General features: G+C 49.1%; 3 protein-coding genes across 5 annotated transcripts in view; 1 reads left to right on the top strand and 2 right to left on the bottom strand.

The window, feature by feature from the left end:
• The window catches only part of MAP3K13 (mitogen-activated protein kinase kinase kinase 13), a 72,843-nt gene extending 66,863 nt beyond the window's left edge, over positions 1-5,980 (top strand). For all 3 annotated transcript variants that reach the window (XM_064721025.1, XM_064721026.1, XM_064721027.1), the window contains 2 exons: positions 1,389-1,686; positions 2,340-5,980. In XM_064721025.1, coding sequence (XP_064577095.1) covers positions 1,389-1,686; positions 2,340-2,441 — 400 coding nt within the window. In that variant the 3' untranslated portion in view covers positions 2,442-5,980. The remainder of the gene's footprint in view (positions 1-1,388; positions 1,687-2,339) is intronic.
• A 486-nt stretch (positions 5,981-6,466) lies between these two features.
• On the bottom strand, positions 6,467-9,850 carry TMEM41A (transmembrane protein 41A). Its single transcript, XM_064721035.1, has 5 exons — positions 9,622-9,850; positions 9,392-9,545; positions 8,486-8,647; positions 7,835-7,973; positions 6,467-7,324 (listed from the first exon to the last, which is right to left on the bottom strand). The coding sequence occupies exons 1-5, from the start codon at positions 9,717-9,719 to the stop codon at positions 7,104-7,106; spliced, it is 774 nt and encodes a 257-aa protein (XP_064577105.1). The 5' UTR covers positions 9,720-9,850; the 3' UTR covers positions 6,467-7,103.
• Positions 9,851-10,017: 167 nt separating this feature from the next.
• On the bottom strand, positions 10,018-22,859 carry LIPH (lipase H). The gene is made up of 10 exons (XM_064721037.1): positions 22,733-22,859; positions 17,990-18,357; positions 17,198-17,306; positions 17,018-17,119; positions 15,986-16,075; positions 14,768-14,935; positions 13,887-13,982; positions 12,890-13,001; positions 11,771-11,944; positions 10,018-10,273 (listed from the first exon to the last, which is right to left on the bottom strand). Exons 1-10 carry the CDS (start codon positions 22,782-22,784, stop codon positions 10,201-10,203), a joined length of 1,344 nt encoding a protein of 447 aa, XP_064577107.1. The 5' UTR covers positions 22,785-22,859; the 3' UTR covers positions 10,018-10,200.
• Positions 22,860-24,509: the final 1,650 nt, after the last annotated feature.

Raw genomic sequence — 24,509 nt, 5'->3', positions numbered from 1 at the left:
CAGGGTAAAGTGAACAAAAGGAAGCGCTTTTTCCATCCAGAACATTTTCAGATGTGCAGCTCGTTGTCAAGGTGTGCTGTGGAAATCAGAGCATGAAGAGCTGTAAATGCAGAATTTCTGGAGTATGGATCCATCAGTGACTGTTAGCATTGTCACCTGGGTTTGAGCTTCTGCTAGGAACTCAGATCTGCTGAATGGTACAGGCCAGGAAGAGATGCCAGGAGAAAGCAGCCTCTGTCTGCATACCCTGTTCTCATGCTTCTCTCAGATTATTCCTTCCTGCCTGGGGTTGAAGGCAGAATGCTGGGCTGGATGAGTTATGTGACTCATACAGTTCCTGTGGGATGTTGTTTCCTCTGTGATTTACTGACTTGGAAGATTAGGAGGACAAGTTGCCCATTCCATGTGATGCCCAGTTGTGGGTTTCCAGACATGTTCCCTCAACTGATGTATTGTCCCATTGCTGTTGAATCCTGGCACAAGGCCATTTCTGTGGTCAAGTAACTGAGAGTTTATTTCTTGAGTGGATGGTCCTAAATCCTGCCTGGCTTTTGGGATGGCTGCCAGGTGATGCAGCTATTGTCAGCTGAGTTAGCTTGAACTCACAGAGTCACTGGATTGGAAGAGACCTTTAAGATCATCAAGTCCAACTCATGCCCTAACACCTCAACGAAACTATGGCACCCAGTGCCACACCCAATATTTTTTAAAATCCATCCAGTGATGGTGACTCCACCACCTCCCCAGACAGACAATTCCAGTACTTTATCACGCTTTCCATTAAATACTTTTGCCTAACATCCAACCTAAATTTCCCAGTAGACCAGTATCCCCAGGTCTCTTTCTGCCTGGGCACTGTCCAGCCACACCGTCCCCAGCCTATAGCATTGCAGGGGGTTATTGCAGCCAAAATGCAGGACTGGGCACTTGGATTTATTAAACTTCATCTTACTGGACTCTGCCCATCTATCCAACCATTCCAGGTCTCCCTGCAGAGCCCTCCTACTTTCCAACAGATCCACACACAATCCCAGCTTAGTGTCGTCTGCAAATTTACTGATGAAAGACTCAATACCCTCGTCCATATCATCAATAAAAATACTAAACAGAACTCCTCAGTATAGCCTAGCACTTTAGGAAAATGCACTGTCCAAGAAAAATATGCCCCAGGGCAGATCAGCTAACATGGATGTATCAGACAGGATAGAACAAATGAATTTAAAGATGCAGGTCTTGAATTATATCATTCAGAAGGGGTAGAATCCTGTAGCTCCAGGATGTGGAAGGCACTCCACAAGGCCTGGTGTAGCAGAGCAGTGAACACAGCACCCAGGAAGTTCCCTGGGGCTGCCATCCAAGGTGAGCACTGAACTTGTCCCTGTTTGCAGACCCCACCGCTGCATCAGTAGCTGCCAGTCCTACTCGACCTTCAGCTCTGAGAACTTCTCTGTGTCGGATGGAGAGGAGGGGAACACAAGCGACCACTCGAACAGCCCGGATGAGCTGGCCAACAAGCTGGAGGATGAGCTGGCTGAGAAGCTGGAGGACATGTTGTCCCAGACTCCAGAGATCCCCATTGAAATCTCCACGCAGTCGGATGGGCTTTCGGACAAAGAGTGTGCTGTGCGGAGGGTCAAGACTCAGATGTCTCTGGGCAAACTTTGTGCAGATGAACACAGCTGTGAGGTGAGTTGGTTATCCCCTCATCCTTCTACTCAGTGGAAAAAAACTGCATAAATGTTATGGCAAGGAATCCAGGGACCAGAAAGTTGGAACACTGCCTAGAAAATGCTGTGGTAGGTGTACTATGGCAAATCAAGTGCTGCAATATCCAATCTTCCTCTTGCTTGGCAGAAGAGTGGGTGGGGGAAAGTAGCACAAACAAAGCTGAACATAATGTGCTGGTCAAGATGAGTGTGATCTTGGGAGCCCATCAGATTTGCAGTTGCGTTACGTGGGATAAAAATACATAATGAAATGGAGTGGATATAAACTGCCTCAGACGTATCCATTGGCAGCCTTGCTGACAAAGCTGGGATGACATTCTTCCTTTCTCTGCCTTTCAAGTGTTTGGGAGGGGTAGGGCAGAGCCTGCTGCATGATCTCCTCATAACCCTGTATTTGGGAGTGCTGTGACCAGGTATTTCTGTGCTGTCCCCTCTCTTAGGGGAGACAAGTGACCTTTGGTGGGGCAGTCGTGTGCTGTACCCTCTCAATGTGCCACTCTCCTCCTCTGCAGGTGGTGACCTTTGCCTGGCTGCTGTGGCAGACTGGGATGTGTGGGTGATGTGCAGTACAGGAATGGTGGTCAAGTCTCCCCCTTTCCTTTTGTCTTGCAGAACCCACCACAGTTTGGAGAATCAGACTGTGACTCTTCTGAAGGGGAGTGTTCTGATGCCACGGTCAGGACCAATAAGCCCTGCAGCTCTGCTACTTGGTAACACAGATCTCCCCCAAAGCTTCCTGGTACTGGCATTTTGATTTCCCTGAGATTCCACTTCATTCCCCTTCATCACACTTTACAGGAAGAGAAGATGCTTCTCCTTCCCACCCCAGGAGTGATTTGCAATAACCTGAATCTCTGGAAAATGTCCAAATGAAATTAATTCTCTTTGAGCATTTCAATCAAGAATGGCAGGGATGTATTTTATTGAATAATCTAGTTACTGTAACATGGATATTTATTTTTTTGACATTTTAACACTTTTTACTGTAAAGAGTGGATTGTATTTATAGACACACAGACTTGTTGCAAAAAAAAAAAAGTTCAGAAAGCAAGCACACTACAGAGAAACATCCTGGGAGTCCTGCCTGGACAGCTTTGTGTACAGACGCGGAGGATTCTCTTGCTGCTTGCACAGGGGACCAGGCCTCGTGGCCCTGAAGATTGGAGAACAGATCAAGAAAACTAAACCACTCAGTCTTATCAAATGAGGAAAAGCAGAAAAAGACCTGACTGTAGGGTCACCTGTGAACAAAGTGTTTTCAGTATAACCAGCTGGGTCATTTTTAATCAGAAGGTGGACATGTTCCTGGAGAAAACTGGTACTGAGGTGCTAACAACCAGGGTCTTCTGAGTCGATACATCCCCAGGAATGTAATGATGGGTTTTATTTTAAGGATTTTTAGTTTCTTTTTTTAATCAGCATTTTGTTGTGAGATCCTGCAAATGTATTCTAACCTCGTCCTCTTGAGAATTGGTATCAGAGCACTTCTTACCACCGTCCTTGCTTCACTCTGGGAGTGTCAACCTCCAGCTGAGCAGGGAAACCTCTCTCAGATGCAGTGTGCCATTTCCCAGTTTACTTCCTCCTCTTACCTCCTGTCTGTTTCAGTCAGTCAAAGAAATCAATCAACTCAGTGTTGGCCAAGCAAGGACTTGCAAAGCATGGAAAGCACATTCCGCAGAGCCCGAGCACTTCTGGGGAGGACGCTGGAGACGCCTGGAGTGGACTGGGAGAAGCAGCCTCTCACCTACAGCAGCATTGAGAACCAGCAGAGGGCTGTGTGTTGAGGGGGAAGACTGGGAATCGCTGGCCTGGCTGAGAGCATCAGCCCTGCCCTGTCTCCTTATTCACTGTACATTCTTGGAAGCATTAGCAGCTGCCTGCCCTTCATGGCAGGCCTTGTGCAGGGAATCCTGGCATGGCCGTGGCACCGCTGCGTCTCGGGTGTGCCCCGAGGCCTCTGTTTCTCCTCCAAGCTGAAACTCTGCAGGTGCAAGTGAGGATAGTACTGGTATGTGACAGGCCGAGGCATTGGCAGATGAGAAAAATTTGTTTTCTGATAGAACTCATAGTGCCTTCCCTTCAAACACTACTCTTCTAAAACAATATTGAAAGAGAACAAAACGATAGAGCACGTTCCCTTCCCCTTCCTTAGTTGATGTCCCCCTGCAAGAGCTCTCCCTCTGCCCTTCCCAGTGTGCTGGCACAGCCAGCCAGAGGTGAACGGCAGGAATGGACCATGGACAGGTACTTCTGTTGCTTTGTTTGTTTACATTTTATGTTAAAATATTGGTTTGAACTTAACTGTGGTAATTTATAGCCTCATGGCAAAGTGAAGGAAAATGTCTTACTATACAGAGAGCAGTATTGTATGAGTTAAATTATCCCATATTTTTAAATTTTTGTAGCTGGACTACAGACAGATCTTAAGTTATGATGTTATTTTATTATTTATTATCATTTCTGTAGATCAGAAGGTTGGCTTCACCGCTAGCACAATTGTAATCTCTGTGTGTGATGTTACCTTCTCCCTGCTCGCCAGAGGGGTGGGAGCAGAGCTGGGCTCAGTGGCTGTCAGGAGTTGCTGCCTCGTGATTTCCAGGGATGCTGTTACTCCAGGGCAGAGAACAGAGAGGGCTGGATGCTGCAGTCAGGTTCCTCGTGGGCAGAGCTGCAGTTTGCTCGTGTTGCTGATGGTTGGCAGCCACTGAACTGGTGGGAATGTGGGAAGGGTGGTCAGGGAGTGAGGGGCTTTTGAATTGATTACAAAGTGAATAACTGTGACAAGTGTTCCCTGGCCAGAGCATCCAAAACAATGTCAGGGAGGCAGGCAGTTGCCCTGGGCAGTGGGTCCATGCAGTGGATCACCTGGGTAGGACCAAACAGGCTCCTGGGGAGGGAGTGACTTGCTCACCCTGCTCTGGGCAGGGGCAGAACCCTGTGAGGAGTGAAGCTCTTTCCTGGCTCCTTCTCTCTCTCTTCCCACCCTCTGTTTCTCCTCCCCAATGTTCTTTGTCTCTCAGCCAGTGGCAGGAGGAGCTGGCAGGGCCAGAGATGGCTTTGCTGTTGTGGTGTGAGAGGGGGTTTGGTGGTGCAGATGGTTACTCAGGAGGCTGGAGGCCAAGGTGTGGGAATTTAGCAGTGGAGAACTGTGTGCACATAATACCTTGTGTTGTAAAGAGAGTTGGAGAACTGCCATCAGGTGTCCCCACCAGAGATTGCCAAGCCCTGTGCCCCTGGATAGACTGTGCTGAGACCTGGCAGGCTCTGGGAGACCCACGGGCAGCACTGGTATCCTTGGGCAGTCCCACAAACAGCCCCAAAGCAGAGCTGCCTCCAGCTCAGGCCTGTCACTGTCCCCAGGGCCTCTGGCCTGTGGTGATCCAGTCCCTGAGGGACTTGGGCACCTGTGGTCTCTTTGTAGGCTCCACCATGGGCTGAAGCTCCATCGGGCTTGCAGAGCTTTGGTGTTTGGGATTTTGAGACCCTTCTGGGCCAGCTGTCCTGGATGCAGCTGATCCCTCCCCCTCCAGCCTGCCACACTTAGCCCTATTCTTACAGCCCCGGGTCATTGCAGTGTTCCAGTCCAGTGTCGCTGCTCCTCCTGCTGCTCCTGCCCCTGCATCCCTCTGGGAATGCCACTAGGGCAGCCCTTGCCCCTGCCCATGGAGGTGCCACCCCAGCCTCCCCTGCACACCTCCCATGGCCTCGCTGTGTGTGGGCAGAGCTGGCTCAGCAGCCCCACATTCCCGGGGTGGTTCCTGTCAGTTCTGGGAGGGTTGTGTAGGATTTTCCTTAGTGACACCTCCCTGGGATTGCACAGACAGTCCCCACACTGCTGTATGGGCACCTCTGCTGTGGTTCCTTGCACTTCCTCTCCTGGCAGGGTCTGGATTGAGAGGTGCAGGTGAGCCTGCTTACTCCTTGTAGTAACAGCGCATTCCAGGGCCGGAGTAAACTGTGGGTTTCCTTTCCAGCATCCCGAGTACCCTGATCCCGTTCTCGTGGCTGCTGACAGCTCCTGAACACTAGCCTAGATTTTCTCCCAGAGCTGAATGTTGCCCTCCCCACTGTCGTGTTAAGTACCCATTTCATCTTGGCCCTGTCCAGTAGTGTTCATCCCCTCCTCCCTGCTCTGTGGATTCCTGAGACAAACTTGATTTTTTTTTTTGTATTGACCAGTGTACAGTGATGGAAACAAGAATGACTATCAAAGCAAACAATGCATGGAATAAAAAGCCAGTGTACTTCAATGCTGCAGGCTGGTCTGGTGATCTGGGAATGGGTTCCCATGGACTTTGGGATGTCATGAAACCTTGCTCTGGGGTCTCCCACCTGCCCCTTTTCATACCAGGAAGGTTACTTTATCCTCCAAGTGGAACTTCTCATGGAGAGCAAATACCTAAACCCCAAGAGCAGAGTATCATCCCAGTGGGAGGAGGGGGGTGAGGCCCTGGCACAGGTTGTTCAGAGAAGCTGTGGCTGCCCCTGGATCCCTGAAGGTGTCCCAGGCCAGGATGGATGGGGCTTGGAGCAACCTGGGATAGTGGAAGTGTCCCTGCCCATGGCAGGGGCTGAAACAAGATGAGCTTTAGGATCCCTTCCAACCCAAACCATTCTGGGATCTCCACAGGTGGGACAGAGCCCACCTCTTTATTTGAATCCTAGTTATACAGGAGCAAATGTGTGGGTTTCAAGGTGCTTTTCAAGGACACATCTCTCCCAGTCAGGCACATCCATTCGTGTTCTTTACCCCTTTATTCTCTATGGGGAGTAGCAGCCACTGGCAGACCAGAGAAGCTGTCTCAAGTGTTTTGACATGACTGATTCAGACAGCTCAAATCCCCAGCATTTTGCTGCAGAGTGTGCTGGTTTAACATGGGAATCAAAGAAGAATCTTCTACATCTGCACCCTGAAACACCATTATTTTTTCAACTTGGTGCTTGTACAGCTGCACAGGAGCACATGGCTCATCATTTCAGCCAAAAATGCTAAATCTGTCTGCAGTTGGAGGGAGCAGAGCCTGCCTGCTGCCCGCAGGGTTGTGCTTGGCCAGTGATGCACAGCTGGGTTCTGGTTTGCCTTCCTCACAGGATGCCAGTACTCCTTTTATTCCCCACAGCCTCAGGCACACAGGAGACTGATTTAAATGAAACAGGCAAATTAACTGAGTGTTCACAAAACCCCTGTACATCTCTCTCCGTGCAGATACACGCACAGATAAACATTCATTAAAAATAAGAACGGACACCTCCTCAGAGATGAGAAGGATGATTAAAAATTGCCACTGTCCTTGGTGGCACAGAGCATGCAGAATATAACCCCTGGGAAGAGAGTCCTGCAGCTTTTACCCCAAAACTGGGGCACCTAAACCATCACAAGCTCTTTCTGCCATTTAGTGTCTGAGCTTGCTTGTCTCCATCCAGCTTCAGGTGTTTCTTGCTGTATCTCTTGATGAGGGTTCCTGGAATCAGCGCTGCCACAGCCATGGCCAGCAGCTTGAGCAGTGTGTCCCAGGAGAAGATGGCATCCAGAGAGGTGATTTGGGACAGAATGGCCCCTGTCTGCACACAGATGAAATTGTATGGTGTAAGGCCTGAAGGAATCAGAGCAGAAAAAAAGCTGTTAGTTTCCCCTAGAGAGAATAAGTTAAATATGCCCAAAGCCAGACACAGAAATCACAGAATTGTCAGGGTTGGAAGGACCTCTGGATCCAGTCCCCTTGCTATGGAATTGTTACTCAGAGCAGGTAACACAGGAATGTGTCCAAGGGAATCTGGAATGTTTCCAGAGAAGGAGACTCCATGCATCCCTGGGCAGCTGTTTCAGTGCTCTGCCACCCTCCATGGAAAGTTCTTCCTCATGTTGAGGTGGAACTCAGTGTTTTAATGTACAGCCACTACACAGACAGTGGGGTTTGTATTTATAACAGAAAGAACCAGGTGTAAAGCAAAATTTGTAGCATTGGTGACACCTCCAGAATGCTCAAGGGCAGCAGACAGGAAACAGACCAAGGGTCAGAGTCCCAGCTCTGCCCTCCCTGGCTCAGTGATAGCAAGAGCAGCAGTGTCACACTGTCCCCTCAGGCTGTGTCCCCAGGCCTTACCAATGAGAACGGAGAGGAAGAACTGGGACAGGGGGATGTTTAAAATGGGAGCCGAGAGGTTCAGAAACCAGTTTGGTGTCATGGGGAACAGCCTCAGGAACAACAAGAAGAAAAATAGGCAGCTCCTGTTCTCTTCTATCTGCCAAAAGAAAAGTTCCATATCATTCCTGCTCCTCCAACAGCAGTAACATTCAAATGGCCACAATACTGGAGTGAGTTTTTCTTCTAACATGCCACAGTGTACCATCAGTTCAGAACTGAGGGAAAGCAGCAGTACTGTGTCTGTATGGAGCCTAATGGGGAGCCAGCCCTCTCAAAGAGGGGTGAAAATGAGATCTCACCAGAATCAAAGATCAGGAAGTCAAGAGCAGAACCAGCTCCAGTTTACAACACAGCATGGGAGGGATGGAGGCAGTTCTGGAGCGCAGGGGCTTCCCAAACACTCCTTTTTTTCATATATGCTTTTGCTCAGGATCAGGATTTTCCTGGCAGCCCCTCTGCTTACAGATCTGCTCCAAGAGAGCAGCCTGCTCCTAGACTGTGCCCTCAGCAGGCCTGGTGCATCCCCTGCACACACTGGCTTTCACTGTCACCCCAAGAGCAGCCTGGCCCACGGCCACCGTGGGTGTCAGCAGAACCACCAGCTCTTACCTTCCCTTGCAGCAGAGACACCTTCTCAGGGAAGAAGTGCACTATGAGCTGCTTGCCAAAAGCTGCAGAGAGCAGGTAGCAGAAGGTGGCTCCCACAGACGTGAGCACTGAGCACAGCACCAGCCCCATCCATGGTCCAAAGAGTGCTCCAGCCAGGACATTCTGTGGGGACGACATGGTGTGTCACAGAACCACAGAATTGTTAGGGATGGAAAGGGCCTCTGGAAATCATCCAGTCCAAATGCCCTGCCAAGGCTGGGTCACCCAGAGCAGGTGACACAGGAACAGGTGGGTTTGGGATGCCTCCAGAGAAGACTTTTCCCTCCCTTGGACAGCTGTTCACAGTGCTCTCCCACCCTCCATGGAAAGAAGTCCTTCCTCATATTGAGGCGAAACTTCTTGTGTTTTAGTTTATGGCCATTGCTCCTTGTTCTGTTGCTGGGCACCACTGAACAGAGTCTGGCACTATCCTTTGGGGATATTTATATGCATTAATGAGATCCCCTCTCAGTATTCTCCAGACTAATCATCTCTCATCAGAGAGATGCTCCACCTGCACCTCTTTGTGGCCTCTGCTGGACCCTCTTCTTGTCTTTTCCTGAGGAGCCCAGATCTGGACCTGGCACTCCAGCTGTGCCTCCCAGGGCTGAGCACAGGGGCAGGATCACTCCGTGACCTGCTGGCAATGCTCTTCCTGGATCCCACTGCCCTTCCTGGCCTTCAGGTCACATTATCCACCAACGCTCCCCGATCCTTCCCAGCAGAGCTGCTCTCCAGCAGCTCAGCCCCGACCCGTACTGCTCCTAAGGGTTCTCCTGCCCAGCTGCGGGCCCGCTCGGTCCCTCCGGCTCCTCCTGCCCCATCCGTGGGTCCCCGGCCCCTCGTCCCGCGCCGCCCGCCCCGTACCAGGAGGCTGGAGCCGGGAATGGCGAAACTCTGCTTGTACAGGTACGCGCCGCAGAACAGGGCCAGCGCCGCGCCCCGGTGCTGTCGCTCGTAGTCCCGCAGCGCCTCGGCCAGATCCCGCAGCTCCTCCAGGTCCGCCGGGAACCGCAGCGCCCTGCGAGGGGAGAGACGCACGGGCAGCGCCGGGGGAAGGGAGGGACGCACGGGCAGCGCCGGCCGCCTACACCCACCTGCGCGTCTGCCCCGCGCTCAGCCGCACCGACAGCAGCCACAGCGCGGCCGTGGCGGTCACGAAGACGAGCAGGAGCCCAGCTGGGCGCCGCCACATCCCGGGTCGGGGCCGCCGCTGCCGGCACCGCCGGACGAAGCCGAGCCGAGCCGAGCAAACCCAGCACTTCCCGGCCCGGCCGTGCCGCCCTCAGCGCCCCGAGTGGGTGCGCAGGCGCGGGGCGGGGCCTCTGCGAGGGGCAGGGCCGGGGCAGTGATGGTGGGTGTGGGCCTGAGGGGGCTGCGGGGCATTAGTGGGGCTGGCTGGCACCTGCTGCTCCTGAGGGCGCCAAGCCGCGGACGCACGCTTTACATCCCCGTTTGAAACCCTCACTTTAAGCCCCCCTTTTAAAGCCACGCTTTAAAGCCGTGTGCCCCCATGGTTTTATTGTCACTCCCCCAGCCCGTTTGTACGCTGCGTGGAGAGCGGTCCCGCTGCTCGGCCCCCTCAGAAGGCGCCCGGGGCCCGCAAGGTGAGTCCCACACGGCGGGGAAATGTCTGCCCCGTCCGGGCACAGCGTCCTCGGCACTCGGCTCCTGCTTCAGCATGGGATGGGCTTGAAGGTTCTCTGGGTGTTCTCAGTCAGGACCAGGTCGTATCGGCACAGCTGGGGTCTGTGTGAAAACACGGGCAAAAGTGAAAAAAAGTGCTGTTTTCTGTCATCTCCCCACCTGCTGGAGGCTTACATAAAATAAGTCATCATCTCAAGAGAACTGGCTCCAAGTCCACCTGAAGGGAGGTTGGCTTTAAGCTAGAGATACCTTGAGCGTTTTACCATTCTGTTCTGTGTTATCTTTTGCTTGTAGAAAAAAAGGATCACAAAAAATCCAGCAAACAAGCAGGCACTGGCTGCAGAGTCCATGGTTCCCTTTAATCCAGTCCACAAAACAAGGAGGTCCTTCCAGCCCACCTGCCTGTTCCTGCCCCTTCCCTGCTCCAGGCATGAGAAATTCTGCCACTGCTCTGACCAGGGTCCAAACACAGATCTGGTCTGGAGCTAGTCCACCCAAAAACCCTGAGGAAATACTTGGGCTTTCACTGGGGAGGTGTGAACATTAGCCCTGTGTAGTGGGTTGAGCAACAGGGAAGGGGAGAGGGCAGGATATCCCTCCCCGTGGCAATGACTGATTAGGTGATGTGTTGAAAGTCCTGAACTGTGTTTATGGCCTGTGGCAGCCCCTCACTGGGGAGAGACAGCATCTTGTCATTAAATATTGGGGCATTTGTGTCTGCTTTTTAACAGACCAAATGTGTATCTGGGCTGGAAGTGACTGTGGAGGTGTGGGACAGGAGGCAAGGAGTGGCAGCAAGGGGAGAGCTGCAGGACCTTGTTTAGAAGATGTACAATCTCTTCCTTGTTCCAAGGCTAGGATAAGGGTAGCAGACCTCATGAAATGCAAAGAAAGATGTTCTGCAGCTCTAGATGTCTGTTTGCTTCACCCTGTGATTTTCCAGCTATGTTTTAAGCCAAACTCAGAGCATGGTGTGGTGTCCACAGTGCCCTTGCACACAGGGGCAGGGTAAGAGATTCTGTGCTCAGGCAAAGCTCCCAAACTCCAGAGGTGGGAAGCTTAGGGGTAGGACAGCAGAGCAGACAGAGGCTAATGAGGTGATGGAAATCTCATCAGCAATGCTTGAGAAGTACCCCTGATGTTGTGGGTACCAGCCAGGGCTTTGGGGCAAAGCAGCCAGCAGCTCCCACTTGCTGGAATTCCAGGAGTAAATTAATCTCCCTGCTTCACTAGCCATACAAATTGATTGGGATATTAAATGTGTGTTTGGGGCTGAATATCTGTTCTTCCCAGAGTTCTGCATTTCCCTCCATCATAGAGCTCAGGCCTGGGCAGCTTTCCAAAGGTAATTTTCCTGACCAAAGGTTATGGTGTCAGGCCACGTCAGTCACATCACATGTGACATGCTCCCTGTATTCAGGTAAGTATTCAGCTGTGGGATTCCATTAAAGAGGAATTTATTCCCAAGATATGTGTATGTGAATTACTAAATGTAAAATAAATCTAATTCTTCTGCACATAGCTAGGCCAGGAATCTGGGAGATTACTTCTGTCCAGCCTGTACCAACAGAAATGGTTTGTTTGTAAACATCTGCTCACCTTTCTGGGTTTGTCAGTGAGTGGAACCTCATCTGGAGAATCCTGAGTTTGAATTTTGGGCCAATGACAGATCCTGTGGAAAATGTCAAGGAAATTCTTTCCACATTTTCAAGATCCTGGTCAAACCCAATGAGCAAAGTGATTTGTTTGTACTTCTGGAAGGTGGCAGCTTCTCTAAAGGTAAAGCAGAAAAGAGAGAGTGTCAGAGAGCCACCAAGAGAATAGCACTGGGTTTAATGTAGTCACTGTAATATTAGAAACAGGCTGGAGGAGGGGGCCTGAGTTTGTGATGAGTTTCTGATTTACAGGGAATGGGTTTGGATTCGGGTCTCCTGGTGTCAACCTGCTCAGCCACTTCTGCCCTCAGGTTTTTGGGGTAGAAGTGGGGACACAGAGGTTGGATGCCATTTGGTCCCAGACCAGAATTTTCATTGTGATTCTGCTTTGATCCCAAGTGGACTGGACCCGTGTGATATTTGTGCCTGGCTGTCTGTGCAGGCCTGAGCACTGAGTCACTTTGAGATATGCATGAAATCTGCTCTGGCCTTGGTGTGGGATCAATGCTGATTGCTCCAGTGCAAGCAGGTATTGGATATGCCTGAGGGAATGTGCACTTAGAGAAACTTGGGGAAACTAGTTGTGCAGGTCTGTTTGGCTGAAGTGTAGTTCAGATCAATCAGGAATTTGCATGTCACATAAACACCATTAATTTGTCTCTCTGAGTGGAATGAATTGATTTTGGATGTGACATATTCAGGCCCAGGTTAATCCCCAGCTGTCTTGGGCACTGGGACTAGAACAGAACACTCACTGTTAAGAGGAAGGAAACATGGGGAGATGTTTTCCTTCTGTTTTAGTGGCAGCCTAGGGCAGCTGTGCTGCTGGCTGAGATTGTTCACTTCAGTCCTTAAGATGACAGAGAAGGGCCAGAACCAAAAGGCTGGGCTGTCAGGGCTGTATGCTGGGGGAGGCTGTGGAAATCCCTTAGGGCCAGGAAATCCCATGTGCACCAGCAAGTATCAGCAGAGAAACTGGGGGAGGATGTGTCACCTCCTGCCAGCTGCAGTTGTGCCAAGGGATGCACTAACACTGAGAAAAGCTCAGACTAGTAAAACTTACGGATTAACTTTTGATTCTGCCTTCCTCCCATCTTCGTCAGCTAGCACGATGCTGAAGGTGCCTCTCCTGGTGTCTTTGTTCCATGTGATAATATCCACCAGGTAGTGATACACTGAGGGGAGGGAGGGTGAGTGGGGTTAGACCCTGTGGGCTCAGTCTGCTGTCCAGGCTGTGCACTGGCTGGGAGCAGAGCTGGGGGCAGAGCATGGACACAGCTCCTGCAGTTTATCTGGAAAATCCCTCTCTCCTCCCTGCTCTCCACCTCCCTTTGCAGAGATTTCACTCTGGAGGTGTCAGGAGAGCGCTGCAGCAAGGGTTATCCATGCAGGATGGCCTCTCTGTGTGGTTCCCAGCACACTGCCTTTCACTGCCTGCCTCCCCCTTCACTTCCAGACTGTATTTCTTTCTTTGGTCCCCCCTCTGAACCCTTCATTTCTGTTCTTTGTACCTGTCATCTGTGTCACAGAGCAGAATTTTCTGTTCTTTGATCTGTCAGTCTGCATTCACTTGCTGACCAGCACTGGAGCTCAGGCCATAATCCCAGCCCATGCCCTGCTATGTTGGTAATCAGAGGAATGAGATGAAACTTTTCACCATGGTGAAACCTTTTTTCCACAGATTCTCTTCCTCTCCCTGCACCTCTCACTTTCCTCCAGGGTAGCTTTTTCACCTGTACAACCTCTCTTATTGTTCCCAGACACCTCTTACTTTCACAAAAGAATGGTATGTTGCTTTGAAACATGATTTGGGAACTTTTATGCTTAATTTGAAAGTTCTCAGCCAATTTCCTATAACTGTAAGCAAGTAGGCTTTCCCAGAACTGGACAGGTTGGCAGATAAAAGAAGGTTATGGCAAACCACAGATGGACCCAATTCCATCCAGCAGCAACTGAAGTTTCTAAAATGCTGGCTTATAACACCACCAGCAAATAACTCTCTCTGCTACTGACAGAGGCAATGCATAAAGAAAAGAATCTCAGAAATCTCAGTCACTTACTGCAAAACGGCCCTTTGTCCGCTGTGTCAAAAAACATACTTGTCACTGGATGGCTCTGTTGTGTTAAATAGCTTTTCCACTCATAGGCATAATAACCTGCAGGTGACAGTTTGAAAATGAGACCAAGTTACTGCACAGGTAGATGAGCCACTAAGTGGCTGAAAATAAGCAAGTTTTTAAGAAATAGTGCATGGTGTGCCAGCTGCCAAGTAGCAATGACACACTTCCTCCTGTACTCCAAAGGCTTAGCAGTGAATATGCCTGGTTACTGTTCAGCACTTTCTTCAAGCTGATCTTTTTCCACATCTGCTATCCATGGTCAAGGGTTTCATTTTGCAGTGCAGAATGAAAATCACCCCCTTGGCTTTGCCAGTTCCTTTCTGGAAGTGTCAGATGTTTCAGCATCAACATTTCAGAGCTGCCAGCCTGAGGCTGGGCTGTCACACCCAGGCTGGGGCAGACAAGTCCAGAAATTCCCTTTGTTCACCCATTTGCCATTCCTTTTAGAGCACAGAGGGATTTGTGCTGCTGGGAATTTACTTGTAAATCTTATTTTAGCAAGAACAGGCCCTTGTCCCTCAAAGTCTGCAACTGAGGGAGCTAAATTCACTGTTTCTCTAACTTTAGTGTAAAGATCCCAAGTCTAGTTTTGGCTTTTCTAGTTCTGGACCCTTTACCTGTGGATTTCTGTTCTAGATCATAACATGTTGTAATATTACAAGGAGCAGGCCTGAGATACCTCAAACACCTCAGTGAAATAACTCTGGTGCTTTTGCAAAGCACCATGGTATGTTAGTCCTCCAGCACAACATCACCCTCCGAGTTCCAGTGCCAGCAGGCAGCTCAGTATTGAGATGGATGGACATTCCCTGGATCCTTACCTAGGATGGGGCATGGCATGGGCCAGAAGGGTTCACAGCTGGTGCATTTGCCATTCCTGTAGTTCCTGTACGAGTTGCAGGGGTATGTGGTGATGTTGCAGTTCTGTGTCAGGGAGGACAGGAACAGGAAAACAGACCTCTGGTGGTCACATTTAAAATACTGCAACCCTTCATCATGTACAGGGAAGAAATATTTCATTAGCAATCCTCATGCCTCAGGACACACCAGTGGACAGTCTGAACCCAGCAAATTGCACTGGGAAGCACTGGGCTGTGGCAGAACAGTAGGTGGGCAGCAGCCTCTCCCTTTGAGTGCATTTAGCTCTGCCTGTGTCTGCTTTGCTTTTCCTTTTGTCTTTTTGGTTTTAAAACATTTGTTTGTGTGGTTGCTGCATTTCCAGAGGATCCAACTATGGATCAATTTGTGTCTCTGGTGTTCTCTCCTCTCTGAGCTCAGGCCTGACAGCTGGATATTGCTTTAGCTTTGCACATGACTTTCCATTTTGGTGTAAAAAACTCTTTAGAAAGACATAACTAATAAAATGAGTTGTTGCATGAGCAGCAAAGTCAGTGAAGCCTCGTTTCCTAGGGATTTTTGGCTCAGGCTGCTCTCCTATGTAGATTGTCTTGGGTTTGATAAGGGTTGAATTCACAATACTGCATTTCCTTCTGTAAGGTATCTTTTTTACCCAGCTTTCATCAAACCAGTTCTGCTGCCAGGCTGAAAGGAAAAAAAGCTTTCTTTTGTTCAGGACTAGGGCTGTGCCTTCCAGACTGCACCTTCTGTCACTGCCAAGGAAGGTGTCTTTGATTTGGGATAACTGCCTGCTCCACCTTCATCTTGAGCCTTTTTTCTGAACAGGTCCTTTCCACTGCTAGTCCTTGGGTTTTCATGTGCTACAAGTAATTAGATACAAAAAATCCCACAGATTTTCTGGACATAGCCACAAAACAAAGGCACACATCTACCTGATAACTTTTTGCACAGAGGATTAGTCCCTCTTTCACTGTGACAGGGGCACAGAGAGGTCACCCTGACTCTCATCTCTGCCTGTTGCACATCACCTAAACCTCTGTCTTGCCAGCGCTGAGAAGAAATTGCTGCCATGGATTTCATGTATTTTCTAAACAGTGATGATGATTCTCTGGCTGTCTCCTCTTTTTCTGATTGGCAACATTTTTGTGAGGGTTTGTGCAGTTCAGGGCAAGATTAATTACCAGAGAATATTGTCAGTGGGCAGCCTGGCTGGTCGGTGCCGCCGTTGGGGTAGAAGTCGATATGGCCCAGTGCTTCTCCATAACCCAGTCCTGGCAAAAGGGAATAGCAGGGCTCAGGGAGGGAGCATTAAAGTGTAAAATGCACAAGAAGGAAATACAGCAACCTAAGTGGAAAAGATAGTAGTTATTTAGCTCTAAGATGCCTGGTTGTACAGGAATACAAATGTCATCCCTCTGTATAGGCAGCAGGCCAAACAGTTGTGTCCCAGCTGGGTCATTTTAACAATGGTATCAACTACCTAAAATAAGTCTGTGCATGCAACAGTACAAAATGTGGGGGTTTGTGTCCCTTGTGTGCAGGAGAGGAAAAGGGATGTGAAACCTGGATGTTGCTGTGCTGCTGAAATCTGACTTCTGGAAGGGCTGGGAGAAGAGAGGCAGCAATTAGGTGGGAAAGCCAAGTGTTAGAGGTAGGGTGCCATGGGAGCAGCATGGGGGGCTTGGCATCGCACTGCTGGCCTGGCTGCTGGGTCTGGAAAAGGACAGGGCTGAGGGAGAGTCCAGATTTGCCCTAGAGGAAAGTTTAGCCCTTAAGAGGTGAGGCTGGAAGCATCATGCAGGGAACCATGGCTGGGGATAACTGACTTGCTGTGCGTGTCACTGAGCTGTGGGACCAGCTCTGGAAGTGCTGCGTGCTCGGATGCAGCCTGATCCCCTGGTGGCGTGTTGGTGTGTCCTGCTCTGGCAGGACCTCCTCCACCGGTTCCTAAGGAAGTCCTTGTAAGTCGTGGGCCAGGTGATAATGCTGTGTCAGCAGCACGTTTTGGAATGCAAATAAACCAGCAGCTCCCGAGGGAGTGCTGGGACAGCGTGGGCAGCACAGCGCCCCGCAGGCTCAGTGAGGGAGCGTGCAGTGCTCCTGGGCCAAAGGAGCAGGAGCCCAGCGCTGCTGTCCACCAGCAGCCCCCCTTCCCCTCCTCCCAGTCACTCTCTGGGTGTCCGTGTGCAGGAGGGAGCTGGAATGGCACCTACCGTCGGTGTCGGAGTGAATGACATCCACAAACTGTGCGTCCGTGGGGTCCAGCCTCTCGCTCGGCGCCGTGCCCCGGTACAGGGGGCCCGCGGGGTCCAGGCCTGCAGCACAAAGCCATGGGCGTGGCACCACCTCGCTGCCCGTCCGTGGGGCAGGAGGGCTGCTGGAGGAGGGCTCACCTGTGATTCTTCCCAGTGTGCCGTCAAACATCTGTCCCACAAAGCCAGAGATGTGTGCTCCCAGGCTCACTCCTATCATGTGCATGGAGTCAAGGGACGCTCCATTAATCTGAGATATAAGAGTACTCATGGTCATGGGTTTTTGGAAAATTTAAAAAAATGAGGAGGAGGAATGGAACATCTCCCAGTGTTCCACTCTGTGTAGATATTTCCCCTTTGACCATCCCACAGAGCAGCCAGCATTCCTGTTTAAGGCCTTTACCTCAGAGGGCTGTGATGAGAACAGTTTAGGCAATGGTTGTATTTCCCTGGGGCAATGACTACGAGTGTGGACAGGAGCCACTGATGGGCCCCAGGATTAAAATCCCGGTTGCCCCAGGTGTGGTTCCTGCAAGGAATTAGCAGACACTATGACCCTGCAGGATCCAGCATCATCATTATTGCCTGTGCAACACCCTAGAGGAGCTGTGAAGTGTAGCTGATCCCCTTAAGCTGCCTTTGGATATACAGAAAGTGGAAGTAGAGTTTCTGTGTATGGGAAAACATGTCTGGAGAGCTTTGTACCCAGAAATGTAGAGACTTTGAGTGTAAACTGAATATTACACCAAAATACCATTGTACCAAGTCCAAGGGTAGGATTTGGCACTGCAGTACACTTGCACTTCCAAAAATTAATGTATTCCTTTTTTAGGAGTTTCTATTCCCAGACTTCCTGCTGGTTTAAGCACTTCCTTTGTGCCCTTTACATACTGTGCCTTAATGACTGTATCATAGCATGAGTGTCCAGCTTACCAACATTTCATCTATAAGTTTCTTCAGAATCTCAGCAACTCTTTTGCACTTCCTGGCAGCATAGTTGTAGATGAGAGTGGTTGCCCCCTGGTTCCAGTCCACAACGATGACATTCATGTCCTCTACAGAAAGCAGGAGATGCACCAGGTCAGGGATCCAGACAGGGGCAGAGCCTGTGAATCTGTACCCATGGACAATGAAGGTAATTTTCTTGGTCACATTGAGGTACTTGGAGTCTGTTGAGTGGAGCTCCTCAGCACAGCTTGGGTTCTGCCGGGTGTAGAGCAGCAGCTTCACTTTCAGATCTGTCCCTATCAAAGCGTTCCCAAAGCCGAGGGCTGTGAATGCAGGACATGTCTCCTGAGGATCTGAAAGGAGCAGAGTGGCAATTGGAGTTTGGCACCAAGGGGTTTTCTTTAGCCTCTTGTACCTGCCAACCCTGCACAGGGCAGGAAAGTGTGTTTTGAGTTGTCTGAGCACAGGGGCTGTTCCTGTCTCCTCTCTCCCTCTCCACTCTCTCATGCTCATGACTGAAGTTACCTTGGAACTTAGGTTTTCTTGCTGTGTTGGAGCAAAGAGAGCAGTCACACCTTTTTGGAGCAGCATTCCCTGAATCACCACAGCCCTGCTTCCTGTGGCAGCTGGGAGTTGGCAGAGACTCTGTCCAAAAATCTCATTGGTGTGAGGAAGGTATTAAGAGACCAACAGGTGGGATGGTTGCTGTACTGCTGCACCCAGGTGCTCTGGACAGGTTCTCTGTGGTATTCATATACTCTTTGAACAGAGAGAGACATAATTCTCTCTCCCAGGATTTTTCCTGGGGAAGGCAGTGAGAATGCTCAGAGAGAGAAGAGAAAACAATTCTTATCTCTCCTTGCTGCTCCTGTTGTTTGGCACATGTGGAATGTGTTATGGGGAGTGTTTACCAAAGAAGGGATTTGTTAATTGGACTCTGGTGATGGTTGTTTGGATTGATTGGCCAAGTAGGTCAAAGCTGTGTTGTGACTCTGTAAGGAGTCAAGGGTTTTTCTTTAGTATAGAGTTTAGTATAGTATGTGATGTAGTATAGCTTAGTAAAGCACTTGAGCAGCCTTCTGAATCATTGGAGTCACTGCACGCTATTCCCTGGCTGGGGGTTGTCCTGCATCAATAGGTTCTCAGCCAAACTGGTGTCCTTGGGGTTGGTTTGTACCTCCAGCCTGGAGCTGCCAAGCTGCAGTCTTGCCATGGTGAGGGGCAGCTCAAGGCTTCATTTGTATGTGCAGATGTGGCCTGGCATTCCAGACTGCAAAATGGGGCACCCTTGGGTCTGTGAGATGGTAATTGTGCTTTATACACAGCTGAGGTGTAACTGAATTTTATGTAGGTACTGCTCAATGGGATGGCCTGTGCCATTGCCAAGCCTGTCTTTGTTCTTTGCTTTTCCAGCAGAACACCAGCTGAGCCTTCAGAGCCCCATGCAGCCTCCAACAGGGCACTGGCAGGGAATGGAACAACTGTCTCCAGACAGACGCTACGTATGAAGGCCCTCCCAGGTTTAGTAGCCTCTTCCTGGCCCACAATCCTTTCCCTCAAATCCTCATAATCTTATTGAAGAACCTTGTGGGGGAGAGTGTCACTCTCACATGTATGTCCTGAGCTGCAGTAATTGTTCAGGCTACAGTTCCTAGAGGAATTTCCCTGATCTTTGTTGCTTAAAGGACTGTTCAGTAGGTAGCAGGGTTTAGAAAACCTCCAGCTGTAAGTTAATTATGCTCTAGCAAATCTCCAATGCTCTGTGCATTTTAATTTGTGAATGATGAAACTCTCGCAGTTTCTATGAGCAACTTTCCCTTTTCTCCTCCTCAGGAAATCAGGAGCATGAGAGTGATATAAATGCTATGTGCCCAGTACATAAAACAATCTGCTCAGTTGCCACAGCTCTGCTAATTACTTTGTAGAAGCCCCAGGAGCTCTAGAAATAAAAGTTAATAGGCTAAAAGGATGTTGCAGTTAAGTCCAACTGAATATTTTTAATTGCTACCATAAATTCAGAAATAAATTTTAACATCTGAAATCCATGGAGTCCTTCCTGTTTAAAGCCTATGGTAACATATGAATGGTGTGATAGGCGTGGTGGGAAATGAGCTCCCAGCCAGGCCCAGTGAAATCAGAAGCCTTTGGATGCAGGGTGTCCTGCCTCTGCAGTGCTTCACTGGGAGCTCCCAGGAGCAGTGTGACTCTGGGCCCTGCTCCCAAGGGGAAAGGTGGCCTGGGTGGCTCCCTCCTGGCCAGCTCATTCTTGCAGTGCCAGGATGCTCCAGGGAAACAGCAGCAAGAGTTCTGTGACATTTGCTCTTGTGGACACCTCAAAGTAACTAGCAGAGAAAAATTAACACTTTTTGCTCATGCACACCAGCTTACACAGTGAGACTCAGTGACTGTCCTCTAGGTGCTACTGCAGCATAAAAAAAATACAACTGTGTATTTTACTAATAACTAGGCATTGTTTTAGTTATTGTATAGTAGCACTATATAGTGTTGTTAATTATCTTTACTGCCACTGAAGCTGTAGCAATATAGGCAGAAATGCCAGGCAAGAATTACTTCTATATGATGCAAGGTTGCACTGATTGCTTCATTTGTTTCTGCATCTCCTGCACTGTGCTGAGGCTCGCCCAGAGGAGCACTATGTTTGTCATCAGAACAGCCCAAACCTTCTGGTACAGAAGTGCTTTCAAAAAGGTGGTCAGCATTTGCTGATACCTAACACAGGGACTGTATAAAGAGCCTTGTTATATCTGCACCAGGTCTGTTAGATTGGTTCTGTTTTGATTAACAAAATCAAATCAGTGCTAATAAGGGGAGGAAACCTGCCAGCTTCTGTTCTGGCAAGCTGGTGCCAATCCCAGCCTCATCCACCATGTGTTCAAAAACTGACACATGAGGAGGGCCAGTTCACCTGGCTTTGCTTTCCTTCTGCTGAGCACAGTGACTCCTCCCCAAATGGCTGGAAGTGTCTTTGAAACTCAGGATGACTGGGGCAGGTGGCTTAGTGAGATTTACTCTGCAAGCAAATAAATGAGGTAGAAACTTATCCCCTGGCACTGTACTTAACCCATGCCCAACAGGTCACTTCCCTCCAGTAAAGGGAAATGAACATGGCCATTAACCCAGCAGCCCTGCCTTAGCTTGCTAGACAGCCTCTGGCAACCCCATTCTCCTTCTGCTCTGTTTTCTGATATGTAAAATAGGAGGCAAACACTGGTTTGCTGGGCAAGATGCTCTGATCTCTCAGAACTCGTAGCAGGGAGCATAAAAATGTGTTAAATCCATGTACCTGCCAGGGAGCTGGACGTGTTTGGTGTCAAGCCTGAGATCAGCCTCCACGATGCTATTGCAGAGTGGAGGCATCTTCAGAATAACTTGGTTCTGAGGATATATATATATATATATATATATATATATTCTGAAGTCATATACTCCCAGGTGGGAGCATTTGCAGGGAGTGGAACAGTCCCAGGCAGACTCATGGCATTTCCTGCAGTCAGTGCTCTTGAGGCCTGCCTTCCCCTGGTGTGTCTCATTCCTTTCTAGGAGATGGTGTTTGGAGGCTTTCCCTTTGATGTTGATCCTGTGGACAGGCAGGGTTTGCCATGGTGGCATTTTGGGGCTGTGGTATCAAGGTGTCTGCATGAATAAAGCAGCAGCTGAGGTTTTTACCAGCCTGTCCTCTTGCAAACAGATGTTCCAACAGATCACCTCAGTGGGTCAGTGGTTACTTGGCTGGATGTGTGGCTGTCCCAGCTGTGGTCCTTGGGACACAGAGCTGCTTGTTCCACTGAATGGAGCTCAGGTGAGCATGTCACTGCTTCTCTGTCTGCAGGAGCTCTGGCCCTGCAGCCTCTGCCACCTTGCCTGAGCTTTGTACAGTGAGTGTCATCAGACTGGCCTTAACCATCAACAATATCTTTATCCCCCTTTAAGCACACTTGACTACTACACCACCAATCTCGAGAGCTTTAGTGGTGCAGATTTCCATCACTTTTCCACAGAGAGGGTGTGCTCTCCACTCCTAAACTGGTGCTCAATAGCTCACTGCATTTCACTGGTGCCTTTTCACACTGTTCTCTTTTCCCACTTCTCCTGACTGCATTTCTTACAGAGTCTTAACCAAACAAACCAAGCAAAAGGAGACCCTGAGATTACTCCAGAGGACCTGATGAAACACAAGTTAGTATTTATAAGAACATTGTTTTTTTAACTCTGTTTGTTTTCCCTACAAAGCAGAGAGCTGTAACTTACCTTGCTCCCGAGTGTATGCTAACACAAGGCAGTACATTTGTTTATTGTTACACAGGTTTGTTCTGGTAGGGCTGTGAGGCTATCAAATGGAGCTTACTGTTCATAAATGGTAATTCATCCTTTGCCTCTGCCATACATGACACCCCTGAGAAGAAATCATTATTCTCTGAAGATTTCAAATGACATTTTCAGTGTTGATGGATAGTACTTACATAAGAGAAATGTTTGCAAAGGGAGGAAAAGAAAATAAAAAATAGTTCTGGTTTTCCATTTGGAACTCTTAGAACTGACTACATTCATGTAACCAGCATAATTTGCTTTGCCAAAATAAATAATGCTAGTGAGAAACCCTGTGCAGTACCTGTAAATGCAGAGGGCAGGTACATTCATGTTGCTCTAAAGCACAGAAAACGTGTTATATTTGACAAAAACATGCAAAACAAATGGTTGAGTTCTTACCTGTTTTCACCCCATACAAAAGGCAGATGAACACAACACACAGCCTCAGCATATGGAACTCCACATGGAACTTCTACGGGTAGGAGATTTGAAGGATCCCACAATTTCTCTGGCATGTGTCTACTGGCTCTGACAGCAGTTTGCTTGCTTTTTTTTCTGCCAGTAACAGTAGGTGTGGTGAAAGGAGGAAGCTACCAGCCAAGAAATGAAGACCAGTGAAATGAAGCTTCTTCTTAAGAAGGTGGGGCACCTTCTATTCTAGCAGGTTTCATTAATTTAAATATAGTTTGCCTTGGGGGATGACTAATCAAAGACATAAATGGGTTGGTAGCTGTAAGCAGCAATTTGACTGCACCTGTTGAAACTAAGGAAATTATTGCCTATTTGTCTTTTGCAAAGAGTGTCAGGAAGATTGCAGATGTCACTGCAAGTCTGATAAGCATCTGGGTGGGGCTGGTGCTTGGTTTCACAGAGCCCTGCCTTTGGAGATGTCATGATGATCCCAATATCTCCCATGTCCTTCCTGCTTTCCTGAGTGCCATGGCCCAGAGTCTCTCTACAAACCCTGTCACCACCTCAGACAGGTGCACAGCACTGTGTTGTGACAAAGGGAAAGTACCACTTCAAGGGGTCTGGCTCTCCAGGGGGCTCCCAAGCAACTGCTGTCTTGGATAACACTCATACAACTGGCATTCCTACATTTTCTCACAGACCTCCTGGAACCTCAGAAATTCAGCTCTAATTCAAGTAAGGAAGGCTTTTTTTTGCTGAATGGGAGAAAGGAGATTGCCAAGGAAAGACAACTATCAGGGGCAGGAAAGGAAGTCTGAAATTGGAGCTGGAAGGTATAATGGCAACATTGGGAAAATGAGGGTGGTGGGGAGTTTGTAAAGGGATGAGAAGGGAGGGAGCAGGGATGGCTGCTGGGTAGAAGTAGGGTGGTTGTTTTGCTTGGTGTTTTCTTAGCAAATTCTTCTAACATAGGCCAGGGAAAGGGAGTGTGGGGTGGATTAGAAATACCTAATTAAGCCCAGGCTCTGCTTTCTTTCCCTTGGTGATGATCCAATGAGGAGCTGAACTATAAGAGCTCCCAAGAGCTCCCAGCAGCATAGCTGGTTCTTTGGTCCATGCTGTACTTATTAAGCTTTATGACTTTGCTAATTCTCAGGTTAATCCTTAACTCTTCCTGCTGTCTGCAGCTCCTTTTCCTTCAGACAAGTGTGTGCAAGCATGAATCACACTTGAGGCAGAGCATGTGTCCAGCACGATTCTTTCACAAGCACCTTGAGCTCTTCAGCCTCTAGCAGCTCAGCAATCTGAGTCTCACTGAACATGTACCATGCTGTGATCCCATTTGATAATCACCCAGGCAAAAGTTGGGGCTTGTTATTTTGAAGATGATGATAAACTTTGAAAAAAGACACCAAATAACATTTGTGGATCTGGAAGCTCCAGGACAGTGCTTCTTCTGCTGCACTGACAAAAGAATATAATTTAAACATTGTTTTCCTTCCAGCTCCTTTCTCACCTCTACCAGTAATCCTAAACTCTGTCAAAATATTTTCCCTTAGCAAGAAGTTCTGCCAATGGTGAGACGGAATTGGTCCAACAGTGAAACACGAAGAACAGAAGGCTTTTACCTGTTGCAAAAGGCATCTGAGAATCAGAGATAAAATAAGGTCCTTGAGGGCTTTGCCTTTTTCTCAGCACAAAAAGAGGTACCAATTTGTTGCCTGAAGCTAAGCCCTCCTCATTTCTTTTTCCCATCACTTTTTTT

This window comes from Zonotrichia leucophrys, chromosome 9 (assembly GCF_028769735.1).
Source record: "Zonotrichia leucophrys gambelii isolate GWCS_2022_RI chromosome 9, RI_Zleu_2.0, whole genome shotgun sequence".
Lineage (NCBI taxonomy): Eukaryota > Metazoa > Chordata > Aves > Passeriformes > Passerellidae > Zonotrichia > Zonotrichia leucophrys.
Note: the sequence above shows the minus strand (reverse complement) of the source record. Positions and strands in the feature narration are given on the sequence as shown.